General features: G+C 32.8%; 2 protein-coding genes across 2 annotated transcripts in view; both read left to right on the top strand.

The window, feature by feature from the left end:
* LOC140438350 (uncharacterized) overlaps positions 1–8,417 on the top strand; it is a 28,207-nt gene extending 19,790 nt beyond the window's left edge. The window contains exons 3-5 of the mRNA XM_072528025.1: positions 891–1,017; positions 2,013–2,189; positions 8,187–8,417. Coding sequence (XP_072384126.1) covers positions 891–1,017; positions 2,013–2,189; positions 8,187–8,308 — 426 coding nt within the window. The 3' untranslated portion in view covers positions 8,309–8,417. The remainder of the gene's footprint in view (positions 1–890; positions 1,018–2,012; positions 2,190–8,186) is intronic.
* A 1,947-nt stretch (positions 8,418–10,364) lies between these two features.
* Positions 10,365–16,395, top strand: LOC140438349 (protein transport protein Sec61 subunit gamma). Its single transcript, XM_072528024.1, has 3 exons — positions 10,365–10,523; positions 10,590–10,687; positions 16,141–16,395. The coding sequence occupies exons 2-3, from the start codon at positions 10,594–10,596 to the stop codon at positions 16,251–16,253; spliced, it is 207 nt and encodes a 68-aa protein (XP_072384125.1). The 5' UTR covers positions 10,365–10,523; positions 10,590–10,593; the 3' UTR covers positions 16,254–16,395.

The raw sequence follows: 16,395 nt of genomic DNA, 5'->3' as shown, positions 1-16,395 counted from the left end.
TCCCACTAAAAAAGATATTTTTATTTCTGAAAAGTTCGGTCGACGGAAAAGTTTTGTAACGAACTCGTGAATTAAAATGGCGATTAACAATCTCGAACTTTAACGCACTCGCTTCGTTCGCACGTTAATATATTTCAATTGTTAATCGCCCTTATTAATACACTTGTTGGTTAAATAACTATTAGAAAAGAATAGAGACTACTTTACAGAAAATTAACAAAGAAAAACTATACAAATTGATTTTATTTATTTTTTTGGTTTTAAATCTTTATGCCTCCACAATATTGTTCTCGACCACCCGTTAACTTTCAATAGTTTCAATTGTAAATGTGCCTGATATATTTTTGTCAAAACTCTTTAGCTACAACTCGTTCCTTTGTTCTGCTTACACGGAATGAGAAGTCCTAACAATATTTCCTGTCCCTTTTGGGCTACCAAAATATCCTTGGCTATTCTTCCGAAGAATAATAAATTTATTTGTACTTACAAATACTGCAAAACTCAAATACTGCAAACTTATCCCAATCAGCATTCCTAGTGCAGAAGCTGCTACCACTTTTTAAAATCTTACCCACAATATTACTTTTACACCGTTCAAAAACTTTTTTGTCTTCTACGTTTTCTGGTTTTTTGTAAAATAAACATGATAAAACGTGTCCAAATCATTTTTTTACTCTTAATGAATAACATTACGGTAATAATTTTGACCTATTTCGAAAGTCATAAATAAATTTTAGTGACCATGCACAGCGTTAGCTACATCCTATGCTACGCATATATTATTTGCATCATGTTCATTAATTTTTATCGAATGAGTATTATTAGATATTAAAGAATATAATATGTCGCGAGACGTTATATATTTGCCGTAATTTAAACTAATGTTGAAGGTAAAGCAAAGAAAATCTAAAAAAATTCAAGAATTGCATCTAAAAGATCCAATCGACCATGATATTGTTAAGGAAGATAAAATGATGGAAATGGCAACTGAATATCAAGTTGAATATCGAAGCTCAGGTAAGCCGCTTGTTACGTCATATATTCAAAAGAAAAACTAATAGAAAATTGGGATATTTGTTTATTGATTTACATTTATTGAAAATAGTCTCTCTTTAATGTTTTTCAAACAGACTTCAGAGTTACAGAAGGGTATACTAGTATTTTTGACTATTATGACATAGAAACCTTGATAAGTCCTAACAGGAGTATTTTTAGCAAAATATTAGTAATATAAATTGCCTATAGTTTTTCTAAGTCACAGGTAAAAAAGGTGGACGGCAGAAGAAATTCCCGACATAATCGAAGAAAGAAGGAAAGTAAAACGAAATTACAAAGAATTAAAATGAATATTGGAAGAATTAAAAAGAAAATAAAAGAGACATGGAGTATAAAAACCTGCCAGGAATTCGAGCTACATACTACTTTCAAACCATGACTCTTTCAACTTCCATAAAAAACTTTTAGAAATAACAAAAAAACAGAAATAATAAAATCTTTCATAAAACAATCTGTAGATAGGCAACTGTTTAAAAAGCAAACGTTCCTTCTTGAGCTTTTTTATCGTAGAAGAGAGAGAGGGTGATAGAGGAGTGAGGGAGAGAGAGAATATGAGAAAATATATACATACATTTTTAATATGAATTCTGAACATTGTCTTAAGGAAACAGTGAAGTTGTATCCACATCTCAATAAAATCAGATTGACAAGATACTGAGAGTGTTTATAATTTCGTGGAAACATAAATTTTTGTTTTAACTTGATACCGAACCCATAAAAATTAGCTAAATTAAATCAAATTTTCGCTAGAAATAAAATGGAGTTCTTGTGCTATAAGTAGTGCTAGAATTATTTTATACATAAAAGTTATTTAATTTATATTTACCTATTAATAAACTATACCGTATTAATATTAATAATAAAAACTATTAATATTTCCTCAAAAAAATTAACAAAACTAAACTTGTCTTGATCAAGCGTAATAATTGTTTCTTTAATTCTTTTTCATTTAACAGATATCATAGACAAAGAGAGGATACTTAAAATAAAAACTCAGCATTTCAAATTACCAGAAAATTGGATCATCCCAGAAACTACCCAAAAACGGGAACACCGCAATCCAGTTCTGCTAAACAAGTCAGCGCTGGATCCACCATTAATTATTATCCCTCCAACTAGCTTGGGGCAGAATGGTATGGTAAACTAAGTTTTATATACACATTTAAATGCAAATTGCCGTTACTATAGTAGAAACCATATTTAGAATGCAGTGAAGGTAAGATAGGCAATGTATTTCTTACAGGGAGAACAGCCGACCACGTTGCCGGTTTACCCCCAGCGGCGCATCAGGACCTAATTTCTACGGGCTACGGTGTACACAGTACACCATGCGTGTTAAGTTGGTTGCCGTTTCTTAAAACTATTTTCTGCGTTTACGGCGCTCGACGTAACCTATCAGTATAGTATCAACCATTGTCTGTTACAGTCGATACGTGATTTTTGATCGAATAGTTGAGTTGTGATAAAAAATATCAAAGTGAGTTCCCGAACGGTGCCTTCAGTACATCACGCACATGGTTATGTAAGTAAATTTAACGAATGTTAAACTTTAAATTACCTGCAAACAAGTTATTTTCTGTGTATTAAATGTTACATTATACTTTTTATACAAAAATGTGAAATGGAAACTTGGGAGAAATATTTTTTATAGGATCAAAGTGGTATAAATATTCAGTGGTGAGCAAATGTAGCAAAACTTCCAGCAAAAATATTGTAAAAATACTTCCTGGGCCAAAGCTGAGTGCTAGAGATATTACCAATGAGAAAAGTGCTTTCGAAAAAAATTTTAGTGACGACATTATTGAAAATATAGTTGAGTGTACAAACTTAAAAATTGCAAATATGCGAATAAAGTATAACCGGCCGAGACGGGCTAAAGACACAACAAAAACAGAAATTATGGCATTTATCGGACTACTACTTCTTGCAGGAACTAAAATGCAAAACCATACACATTTTCTTGAATTGTGGACTAAAGACGGAACCGGCTCAGAAATATTTAGAGTGTGCATGAGTGCTGATCGATTTTTATTTTTGCTTGCTGCTCTAAGATTTGATGACAAAAATAGTAGAGGGATACGCAAGGAAACTGATAAGCTTGCTGCTATTCGAGTTACACTGGATCGTTTTGTGGAGAACTGCAACAATAACTACTGTTTAGGAGAAGAAGTAACAATTGACGAAATGTTAATACCTTTCAGAGGTAGATGCAGTTTTATTCAATATATCCCGTCCAAGCCTGCAAAGTATGGGTTAGAAGTATTTGTATTGTGTGATGCCCAGACATTTTATCTTACAAATTTAGAGGTGTATTGTGGTAATCAGCCACAAGGACCTTACAACAAGTCAAATAAACCTGCTGATATTGTACATCGTTTACTTCAAGACTGGAAAGGAAAAAACCGGAACTTGACATGTGATAATTGGTACACAAGTTACTCATTGGCCAATGATCTTTTGAAAGATAAAGGAACAATGGTTGGCACACTCAAGAAAAATAAACGGGAGCTGCCGTTGGAGTTTCTACGTTGGAGTTGGAAGAAAGAAAAGTTGGATCGTCCCTTTTCGGATTTCAAAAAGAGGTAACTATAGTGTCATATGTCCCTGCAAAAAATAAAGCTGTGCCTTTGATATCAACCATGCATAATGATTCTGCAGTAGATCCGGAGAAAAAAAAGCCAAATATAATTTTAGATTATAATTTTCACAAAGGAGGTGTCGACACAGTAGATAAAATCTGCGGTACATACTCGGTATCAAGGAGAACGCAAAGGTAGCAGATGGTTATATTTTTTCAGCTCCTAAACATCGCAGGGATTAACAGCCAAATCCTGTATAATGCTGCAAATATAAACAATCCTCAAAAATATAGAAGGATATTTTTAAAGGAATTATCTTTATCTTTGTTGAGACCACACCTTTCAGAACGAGCTGAAATACAGAGATTAGATTTAAAAACTATAACCCTTAGATTTAAAACTATTCTTGAAGAAATATAAAGCTACTGTAGTGGAACAAGAAGAAGAAGAACCACCAGCAAAAATACGAGGAAGGTGCTATTGCTGCGGAAGGCGTAAAAATAGAGTGACAACCATTTCGTATCAGACATGCAGAAGAATGGTTTGCAAAGAACATTCTACCATTATTTGTCCTGAGTGTATTAACTCAAATAACAAGGAAGAAGACGAAAGTGAGAAAAGACTCGTATGTTTTTATTTTTCTACCTAGTTAAAATTTTAAAAATTTTAGCATATTTTTTTAGGTTGGTGTTTCAATATGTAATAAATTACTGTTTTCGTTTTTTCTCACTGGTTTATATATATATATATATATATATATATATATATATATATATATATATATATATATATATATATATATACTCTGTATTTAGGCGGCACACGCCCTTCCGGTAGGGATCTATGGAGGAGTATCACCAAGCCGCAAGCCCTTATCTCTTGCCGTACTGCTCCACCATAGGCCGATCAGATACCAGCATATTCTAGACTAAGCCGCAGATTCATTTAGAATTTTAAACTGCTGCGTTAGCCTTTTTTGTTTTCTGTACACCGAGCTGGGGATTGAACTGACATCTCTCGCAGTGAAGCGAAGGAGAAGCCAGCCGCCCAGCCCGCTTGGCTATCCGATCGACTGGTTTACCATTTTGAATTATTTTTTAGTTTTATTTTTTATTATATAATAACTAATTATTGATTAAACACAAGTTGTGCAATTTAATATAGTTCTAATTATTAAAGAAATTTTGTTTCTGTAGCTATTTGTAACTGGTCTATAGAGTACACCGCGCCTATATTTGAGATTCATGGTTGGGCGCCCGTAGTTAAAGGTTAAGAATCATAGCACTGGAATATACAGGCACACAACAATTGCCTACGGTTGTATAAAAGACTATTATTATTGTTTCAACTAAAGCATGATTCGATTATCGATGTATAAATAAGAGAGTTGCATTGTTGAACTAAACAATAACATGAACAAAAAAAAACTATAATAAAAGTAAAATATATCAAAAATTCATTGTCGATAGCTTATCTATATTTATCAATTTTCAATAGCTTTCATTGTAAATACATTCTTTGGAAAATAAAGATCATTAGAAAGTCATTAGGAGAAGCGAATCAGTTTTAATCCCCATTATCCACGCAAAGCAAACATGTCTATTTTTCGATTTGGGTACTGGCCATTAGACCAAAAACTTGTTGGCAAAAACTATGAAAGCTCAGTTCTATTTCATTTTCGCAAGCGGATGAAAGTACCTACATCATGTAGCCCTTGCCACTATCTGTCGTGAATTTCAAACAGGGTATGACTCTTAGTGTGCAAGTAAAACGTGTGGTGTTAAATGTATTGAACTATCATCTAAACTTAAAAAAATGGTGACAGCTTAACTATTACTGTGGAAAAAGTTTCGAAAATGTGCGGTGTGAGTGTTCGCAAAATTTATGACATCCGGGAAGAGGCCCAACAAGGCGAACTAAAACCGGTACAAAAAAGGAAGAAAAACAATTTCCAGTCCGATTCACGTGAGAATAAATAGTTACGATGAGGGAGTGATCAGGAAAATTGTCCGTGATATTTTTTTTAAAACATACCACCAAAACTGTTATTTAACTCAATTAAATTAATGGGTAGAGATTTTTGAAACGAATCACGTACGGTCCTGATTTCTCAGTTTATTGCCAAACTACCACACACCTACCATTGTGCCGGCATGAGCGGCATCGCTGCGCGCCGTAAGACCAACACTGCATTCCAACTTTGGGTTCTACTATAGCTACTTATTTATTACCAATGTGTATCGACGTAAGTATATGGTTATTAGCGCCAATCGGTATCAAAAAATATTTATATTCCATTATTTTTTATGTTTTATTGTTCAGTTCTATCGATTTCAAACTTAACACTAGGTACTGATGATTTTGATGATGATGATGATGACTAGGTACTAATTAGTCACAATTTTCTTTAAAGACACTTACATGTCAAGGTCAAATATACTTTTTTCTGTTTGTTGTAATTCTAGTGGGCATTGAATTCGAATTTTGTACAAACTATTGGAACACTTTTAACTCACATTGGAATAAAATATTTGGTAATACAGTATAATTCCTCTTAACCGGTTCCTCATTTACCCACCGACCGACGGACTAACCGTTGGGTATGCTTATTTTGTCATGTTGACCAGTTTAGTTTGTTTCTGCTGCGCTTGTACACCAATATTTCCTTATCAATGAGTGTAAATCGCAAACAAATTGTGGTTTCAACAGATACACGTCTAACGGTGTTTTGTTTTACTGGGAATCACTCACTTCCCTACTTCTCCCTGCCTGTCAGGTGCTTCTCCTAATTCTATCTAAGTATTAAAAGTTCTACGTTTCGACAATTCGTGCTACGTTTTTATTTGGGAATAAACAAGACTCTAGTAGAAGTATAAGATCGATTCTACTGGATGAGATGTCGCTCGAATGTTGAGAGGTGGTGCCGTGAATGTACAGAATATGCAGCTAGTAAAGGTCTTAGAAGTCTGTGTCCTGTCTCCTACTTTGTTTAATTTGTATTCAGAGGAAATAATCCAGGAAGCACTAGAAGAACTAACTATGGGAATAAAAGTAAATGGCCGACCAATCAATAATATACGGTTTGCCGACGACACTATTTTATTAGCGGAATGTCTTGAGGATTTACCACAAATGGTTGATAGAGTGGTAGAAGTGAAGAAAACGGACTGTCCCTAAACACAAAAAAGACACAATTTATGGTAATTACAAAAGCCCAACAGCGCCAAGAAAACATAACAATACATGGAGAACAAATTAAAAAAGTTAAAAAATATAAATATCTGGGTACAATAATTAACGAAAATAATGAGTACACAGAAGAGATTAAGGCAAGAATAGGACAGGCAAGAAATTCTTTCAACAAACTGAAAAAAGTACTCTGCAGCAGGGACATTTCAATTTCTTTAAAGATAAGACTTCCGAGATGCTACGTGTTCTCCGTATTATTTTATGGATTGGATGCTTGGACTTTAAAGAAGGATGTTTCGAACAGATTGGAAGCCTTCGAGTTATGGGCCTACAGAAGGATATTAAGAATAAGTTGGGTGGATAGAGTCACGAATGTCGAGGTGTTGAGAAGAATGGAAAAATATAAAGTGGTTTTAAATACAATTAAAGTCAGAAAACTGCAACATCTGGGACATGTCATGAGGAGGTACATCATACAGGGTAGAAGGAGTCGCGTAAGAAGACGCATCTCCTGGTTGAATAAATTGAGAGCTTGGTTTAACTGCACTTCTGCTGACCTCTTTAGAGCAGCGGTGTCGAAAGTGCGACTTGCCATGATGGTTGCCAACCTTCTTAGAGGAGATGGCACGTGAAGAAGAAGAAAGGTCTTAGAACCAGAAGCCAAGGCCTGATGAGGCAATATTTGGTCGGAGCTTCTTTCGAAACGGTCGCTATGAACAGCGATACTGTTACAGTATCTGGTAACCAGTACATTTTAGTAGCCATGGATTATTTCAGTAAATGGCCAAGGTATATACTCTTCCTCATCAAGAGGCCTCAACAGTCGCTCTGAAGTACTGGTTAATAATTTGTTCTGTCGTTTTGGAGTTTCAAGAGAAATAGGCTCCGACCAAGGTCGAAAGTTTACATCGAATCTTTTCAAGAAAATATTTCAGATGCTGGGAGTTGTGAAGACCAAAACCACACCTTTGCGACCTCAATCGGATGGAATGATGGAGGAATTAAATCAAAATTTACTTTAACATCTTCGAATTGTTGTCAATAAGCATTAAGATAACTGCCATAACTGGGACAACTATATCCAGTTCTTCCTTCTTGCATATCAAAGTTGCATCCATGAGTCAACAAACAAAACACCAGTAAAAGTTTTATTTGGAAAAGAATTGCGGCTTCCTTCTGATCTAGTATTTGGAACTCCTGAACCCTGTGAAGAATATTACGATAGTGTTCTCTTTGCATCAAAATTTCAGAAATAAATAGTTTTATTGGCGCATTTGAATGTCCAAAAATTATATAACTGCATTTTTAAAATAAATAATCGATTTTGATCGATTGGTTTAATTAATATATACTTATTTTTAGAAAAAATTAACGAAATATTGCAAGTTCGAACTGGCACTTCCACGTATGAAGATACATATAGTAAGTTTGGCGAATTTGCTATACAAAATCAAATACATGGCAAAATAACATATCCAAAGTAAGGATGGAAGGGTACTAGGACAATAATATTAAATGGGGAATAAAGCATATTAAAAATATAACTGTATTTATTTTGTTTGTATACTTATTTGCTGTTTTGGCTACTGATTTGGAAATTTTAGAAATAAAGCTAAAATAAAAAATGAACTGCCATGTACATACTAGTTTTTTTCACAGGTATCTTTCTCATCTCAAGTTTTTTTATACACCTTGTTCTGGAGAACTTTAATTGTATAAATGATCTAGCATTCTTCTTCCTCATTCTACGTACAACCGCAATATTAGTCTGATTCGTCATTTTCTTAACAACATCTGAATAGTGTTTAAGTGGTCTTATAACCTTCTAGATGCTTCTAAACAACTTTTGTGGGGCGAGAGGATGACGGTGTCATCTACAATAGTTACTAAGGAGCACTGAATACATAGGTAAGAAGCTTAGATTAGGTTAGGTTAGGTTAGGACTGAATAGAAGGTAGGTTCGCCGTTTATAATAGGTACAGGAGTGGACCAAGCACACTGCCTTGGAGTAAGCCGGAGTTTATAGGTCTCAATTATGTTACTAGAGTACCGTATTTTATCTGGAAATATGTGTCTATTATGTAGGATTTAAATATCCTATAGTATTCTGATGGTAGTTGTTGTTTAATTTAATGCAGCAACCATGTATGCCACACTTTATCAAAAGCTTGTCTGGGCAGTCCAAATATGTGTATATGAATATTTTCTTCTTCTTCTTTTGGTTATAACTCTGGTAGTTTTCAGGTAACCGCGACCAGTGGAGAAATATTAATCAAACTATCCGAACTGCTGAAGCTCAAAGCTAAACCACTACACATTTGTGCTAAGATGTTAATGGCTATAATGATAATGATGATGAGTTTTCAGGTGTTGGAGTTGGAGAAATATATTTTCTTTTTTTTTGTCAAATCGTGATAACTCTCTCAGATATTTTGTAACTGATTTATTTTTTGTTGATATTAACAACTTCCATTTATTTTGACCCTCTTGCTTTTTTTTGCTTTCGTTTAATCTTTAAAGAGGTTTTAGTATATAATGTACCTACATCACCTTCGTTCTCTCAAATTTTTATAGTCTTTTAGATGCTCTAGCATCGAGATTAAATAACATAAATAAAACAAAACATAGAAGTTGTCTAAAAAATGAATGATTTATGCAAAGCAAGTCATTAAAACAAAATAATGTCGACGGATGGTCGATGAATTTAACTAAGCAATATAAAGTGATGTTTTTATGCTGTGTAGTGTACATACAAATTAAATGTTCTGATTTTTAATGTGAATCAAAAACATAACTGCAATAACTAAGAAAGATAAGAATAGATAAGCTTAAAAATATACCTGCCTCCTGTTTTACCTGTTCTAATACGATTCTCAAATATCCAGCCGAAAAGCAATACGTGGACTCGACATCTAACAAAACAGATATATACCTAATAGCAGGACTTTAAGAAAATGAAGTTTAACTGATAACAAAAATAGAATCACAAACGCAATATAGGAAGACTACCACTTATAAAAGATAACATCAACCAAAACGCTGCAATGAATTTACAAACCGGTAAGATAGTTTCGAAACAAATTCATCTTTTCGTCTTTTCATCGAATTTACAAACATTAAGCATAAATATGCTTAATGTTTTCAGCAGCACAAACCAGAATAAATCACTATTAAGAAACCAAAAAAATCGTTTTTAAAAATTGTCTTAATTAAAGCTAATTAAGTAAAAGCTAATTAAATATAATGTTAAGATGTAAAATAATAATCATATAATCTTATTAAGATTATGATTATTATAGTAGAGTAAAATATTGTGGGATATGCAACTAACATTACTTGTTCATTGCATATCTTGAAAGCTTTTTTTAATTGAAATAATATTATTATTACTAGTCTATTCAAAGCAATTTTGGACATCATTCACAATTTTATTTAAATACCATAATTGTTACCTTTGGTAATTATTTTCTGTTAAATTAAATTAAGTTCATGACGTCATACTCGCTTTCACTGTAAATTTTTTATTCAAGTCATACACGATACACGTCAATTGACGTTTGTTACTATTTTCTGCCATCGTGGCCGGAGCTGTCACTGACGAGATCCGAGTGCGTGATTTGGGGAGAACTTCGAATTCTTTTACTGTCGACGTAGCTTTGAAGCACAGTTATATTACTGTATTCTCACATAAATCAAAACGTAAGTACTCAAAATAATTAAACAAGTTAATGAATTAAAGAGTTTATATTTGTTCCTCACTTTTAGAACTATGGACCAAATTGCAAAATTCGTTGAGCCTGGAAAACAATTTGCTAAAGACTCAATTAGATTAGTTAAAAGGTGTACAAAACCAGACAGACGAGGTAAGACATTTGGTTATATTCTTAAGACATTTTTTTTTAAATTTAACTCAACTGGAAAATGTGATCAATCTTATTAGTTTATCCAAATACCACTTGAGCATTTTTTGCAATTTATGTATACAATATGGGGAGATTTTGTGACTGGAAATGATGTTTGTGTTATTAAATGCATTTTGTAACTATTGTTGGACTTTAAGCAACATTAAAGAACTAAGCAATTATTTCCATAAGATGTGTCATGAGCCTACAGTTCATATAATTTTGTTCTTAAATTATTATATATTAGTACTCATTATTAATAGTTTTGTTTTATGCCTGGTTATTTGTTGTTAGTGTTTTTTATTATGTGTTTGGCATTGCCATATGGGTGGCTGCCAAGTTTCTGTTAAATAGGTTATAATGTCTGAATGTTTATTTTGGTAATAAACTGACACTTTTGTATCTCCATATAAAATATTTTCTATAATGTTTCAAATTCAAATCAAATCCATTCTTATCCTAGTATATTCAACTACCACCCTGTCATGTTTAAAATACAAAGTATAGATCTGTAATGTAGGTGTAGGTATTCAATTCATACTTTTTTTTAGTGTGATTTGGTTAAGTAAGTGAATTGGCTTTTTGAGTATGGTATCTCAAAATATATAAATCTTTAATTAGGCCAATTAGTTGACAGCTCTTTAAAATTTGTAGCAGTTTTAAACTAAAATATGTGCTAAACAAATTGTCACTCAAAAATCAATGTAGCACATCCATTCTACAAGAAAAATAATAACAAACTGACTAAATCATACATTTTGGCAAGACTTTACAGCAAAAAACACATGTCCTATCCTGTTGCATGGACTTCTGTTTTATTTGGAGGAAAGAATGGTTAAGTATATGACATCTTTTTGCAAAAACATATAAGTTTAATTAGAAACATTTCAGCATTTCTGTTGATTTTGTGAAATCTTATTTGAGAATATTAAAAACAGCATTTCGCTAAAATCTCAATTTTGCTAAAATTTTGACTTTGTGATTTTTGTAAAACACACCTCAATTGCATTTATCATATTTTTAACATGTTCCCTGTGTTTTCTCTTATTGTTGTCATGACTAGTTCAACAGTTAAAAATTCCCATCAAAATAAAACTAAAAAATAATGCAAGTAGACATATCACAAGAAGATCTCATAAACCTTTCTTAAATTTATCAATTTTCAAATTAAAAAATGTTAATTTGTTCACTAGTAAAAGTTTGCACCATAATTATTATTCTGTCAAACTGCCTGTTTCTGGATGGAAGAAGCCTTAAATAGTGTCAGCATCAACTGTTGATAATTAATAGCAGTTGTAATAACCTTCCATATGATAAGAGAGGATGAAACAATGTAACATTTATCCAAATAGGGTCTTCTAAACCAGTGAGCAGAAATCTTTTGAAAGTGATAATGAAAATTTCTCAGTAGATTTCTGAATAAAACCAAATATCTTCCTGTTTTTCTTCTTCTAATGCTGTTTGTTGTTATACTGCAGCCAATTGGCATATTGTATGTCTTCCAATCATGTAATCTTCTGGTTTAGGTTGTGATCTTTTTATACCTATTGTTGGGTATGTGTTATATATTATTCTTAATTATAAAGATGTATAATTGATATGTATGCAGAGGAAACGTCTGAACATATTATATGCAACTGTAGTGTAATTGTTTGTCAACACGATGATAAGTATCTGGAACAGATTTTTTAGAACCTGACCAGCAAAAATATCTAAATATCTTTTATTTTTCACTTGCATATTATTTGTTTATTTTAGCTTGGATACAGTTACCTTAAACACACTTGGTATATCCTAGGGTATAAGCAGGCGTTATGGCCTTTAATGCCCTATTGCATAAGAAAAAGAAGCAAATGTCATAGAATGAAGTTTTTTTATTTCACGAATTAATTACGAATTTTAGAACTAATATTTTTTAACCTTAATAATCTTTATAAATATTGAGAATACTGAATATAAATGAATAATAACTGAATATAAATAAATGGCATAAATCTATAACTGAATATAAATCCAACTGACTACTACATAATATATTCAACAAATGTCAAAATAACAACTGTCATAGACTACTTCAAACAAGTAAAACGTCTCAATTGTAGTTTTTATATTATGTGAAGTGAAAAATAAAATCTTGTATGTACCACTGGTTTTACAGGATGATGATGCCCATCGAGCAACATCCATCTTTTGGGCAAAAGGATTATATTGCTCTCTGAGCGTAATCATCTTATTAACACCCTTGGTGCATAAATAACTATTCTAATAGGATAATAAGCTTAGAATCCTGGATATGTTGAACTAAACAGGTATATACAAAGATCTGTGTGTCACTTCAAATAGCTTGCTTTAATTGTTTCAAAACCTTTTTTAATATTGTGTTTCATTTCCTTAGTTTTTTTTAATTCCTTAAGTGATAGTGGATACTTTCTTTCTTTCAAAAAAGGTGGTATCTCTGATGCAAGTATTTTTTGGCACAATCATTATCATGATTTGAATGGTAATTCAAATACTTATTGCTGTGTGTTGATTTTCTGTATACTTCAGTTATATATTCTGTATCCTTTAGTGATAATAAAACTTCAGAAATTATAGTGAATTATTTTTCTCTTTCATGGTAAATTATTGTTCTTTGTAGTTGATATATATACAAGCTATACGCTCCTGAAGAAGCTGAAGCTGTTTTCACTTGAAGATCCTTTTTGTGTGGGGGACATCCCATTCTGGGTTTGCTTTTACAGTTTCTGGTGTGACTTCGCTCTTTCCACTATTGTTCTCCATTCTTCTCTCTCTTTAATTATCCTTTCTATATTTCTAATTTCCATACTCCTTAAATCTTCTTCCACTTATCTCAGTTTAGGTCTGTCAGTGGCCCTTTTACCTGGTGGTAACCAATCCGTTATAACTTTTAACAGATTGCTCTTCTCATTATTTGTCCATACTATCTAATTCTTTGTGCTTTTATTGCTCTAACTATTGTTCTCTTGAGACCCATCCGTTCATGTATTTTATGATTCACAACAAGTAGTTGATGCCCATTAAGAATTTGTCCAATGGGACCAAATGTAGAACATATCATCTACATACCTCCACTATACTAGTATCATCCTTCTCTAGATTGGTTTTTATTATTTTTAAAGTTGTGTCGTAGAGGCTTATTTGTATTCCCAAAAAGATAAAAAAAAATCAGTGTTAAACATGCCAGAGATTACGGTGGGCAAGGCACGTGGTCCGCATGCATGAGAATAGAATCCCCAGAAAATTATTAAATGCAAGAATGCAGGGAAAAAGACCTGTTGGAAGACCTAAAAAGAGATGGGAAGACGAAGTCGATGAGGATGCCAGGAACTGCCTGGGAACGCGTTCATGGAAAAGAACAGCGGTAAATCGAGATGATTGGAGAAGCCTGTTGAAGGAGGCCAAGGCCCGATTTGGGCTGTAGCGCTATTGGATGGATGGAAACATGCCAGAAGGAAATAGTTTCACTAGAAATTTTAATTACATAAATACCTACAAAATAAACGGCAGGTGTCACAATGTCGGTAGGTCATTAAAAAAGTTAATATAATCCATTATAGGGATATCTATAAGTAGTTCTCCATATTGTTTTATGGGTTGGAGGCTTGGACATTAAAGAAATATGTTTCGGACAGATTAGAAGCCTTCGAGTTCTGGGCCTACAGAAGAATATTAGGAATAAGTTGTGTGGATAGAGTCACGAATGTCGAGGTGTTGAGAAGAATGGGAAAAGATAAAGAGGTTTTAAATACAATTAAAGTCAGAAAACTAATATCTGGGACATGTCATGAGGGGCGAGCCTTATAACTTGCTGCAATTAATAATACAAGGAAGAATACAGGGTAGAAGGAGTCGCGGAAGAAGACGCATCTCGTGGTTAAACAATTTGAGAGTTTGATTTAACTGCACTTCTGCTGACCTCTTTAGAGCAGCAGTATCGAAAGTGCGAATTGCCATGATGGTTGCCAACCTTCTTAGAGGAGATGGCATATGAAGAAGAAGATAACTAGTTAGACAGTTGACTGAAAAGTATGGTGGAATTAGAAAAAATATATATTTTTTTTAGTTCCACCATTGGAACATTGAAGTAAGTTTCTTTGAAAATGATTTAAAAAAGGCATAAGAAGTGGCAAGGAAATTAAGTTTTAATATGAAAGCTTCTAATTGGTGGCTTGCAAAGTTTTGTAAGTGTCACAATAGGCACAATATTTGCTTTTAATCTATATCTGGTGGAGTAGCTGATGTAGATTTATTGTGGTTTCTGACTGGAAGAATAAACAACTCACTACAATGAAGGTCGAGATATTTATAAATGACGATAAGACTGCACTATTTTTTCAAACCTTAACTAATAAAACTTTGCTTTGTTTTGTGCCAATACTATTGAAGACAAAGGACAGCTGCTGGTAATTGGATAAAGTAAAAATCCTTGTCTCAATGGCTCCCATCTAGAAAAATTACCTTTTTAATAGAGCACAACAAATCTCTTAAGCTTTTAAATTCAGTAGAAAATCCAATTGGAAAAATAAGATACCTAGCCTTAAGCAAACCACTCTGGAAAGTTTTTTTTTTAGTAATAATTTACATAATGTCGGTCAGATAGCCAAGCGGGCCAGGCGGCTGATTCTCATTCGCTTCACTGTCGAATGGTTCAGTGGATGTGGGTTCAAGCCCCGGCTCGGTGTACAGTAAAATAGAAAAGGCTAACGCAGCAGTTTTAAATTCTAAAACGAATCTGCGGCTTAGACTAGAATATGCTGGTGTCTGATCGGCCTATGGTGGAGAAGTACGGCAAGAGATAAGGGCTTGCGGATCGGTGATACTCCTCCATAGATCCCTACCGGAAGGGCGTGGCGCCTAAATACCTGTATATATATATATATATATATATATATATATATATATATATATATATATATATATATATATATATATATATATAATTTACATATGTACATGTTTTAACTATATATTTGGTGTTAAAACTTGTGGTTTTTATTTAATAACTAAAATTTAAAAATTGACTATGTAGTCATACACATAAAGTTTAAATGATTTAAGTTTAGTATTTCATTTTCTCCCTTTGACAAATGCTTTATATGACGCAACTGCCATTGGTTTAAGAGAAAGTTTACTATGTTGTGCATTGATTGCAGTTAATATCTCTTAGTTTTACCACTTCTTCATATATGTATTAGCCTCCTATTGATTATGAATGGCTTTTAGTCCATTATGGATAATTATGTGCGGGCTTATAGACGAAGTAATACTAAAGCATGACTAATGTATTGAATAATCTAGTATATTGAATGTCACTTAGTTTGAAGTTGTCATAAATGAACATACCTATTATATGGCCAAGAATGTAAATAATCAGAACGTATTTTTTGTTTCAGAGTTCCAAAAGATTGCGATTGCTACTGCCATCGGTTTTTGTATTATGGGCTTCATTGGATTTTTCGTAAAACTAATCCACATCCCCATCAACAACATAATAGTAGGATCATAAATATATTTTCATATTTATGTCAGTTCATGCAATCATCATTTTCCATTTTTTAGTTAAATAGGAATACAATAAATTATATTTTTACTTTTCATATATTTATCATTCAATGTTTTTTGCATAGAATAAAACGTTGTTTTGTAAA

The sequence above is a fragment of the Diabrotica undecimpunctata genome, chromosome 4 (assembly GCF_040954645.1).
Source record: "Diabrotica undecimpunctata isolate CICGRU chromosome 4, icDiaUnde3, whole genome shotgun sequence".
NCBI classification, from domain to species: domain Eukaryota; kingdom Metazoa; phylum Arthropoda; class Insecta; order Coleoptera; family Chrysomelidae; genus Diabrotica; species Diabrotica undecimpunctata.
The sequence above is the reverse complement of the archived record's forward strand: the minus strand, read 5'-3'. Positions and strand labels throughout refer to the sequence as shown.

Coding starts and splice junctions, on each gene's coding strand:
- LOC140438349 (XM_072528024.1), top strand. CDS start 10,594: ATGGACCAAATTGCAAAATTCGTTGAGCCTGGAAAACAATTTGCTAAA. Junction 10,688..16,140: donor TACAAAACCAGACAGACGAG/GTAAGACATTTG, acceptor TTTTTGTTTCAG/AGTTCCAAAAGATTGCGATT.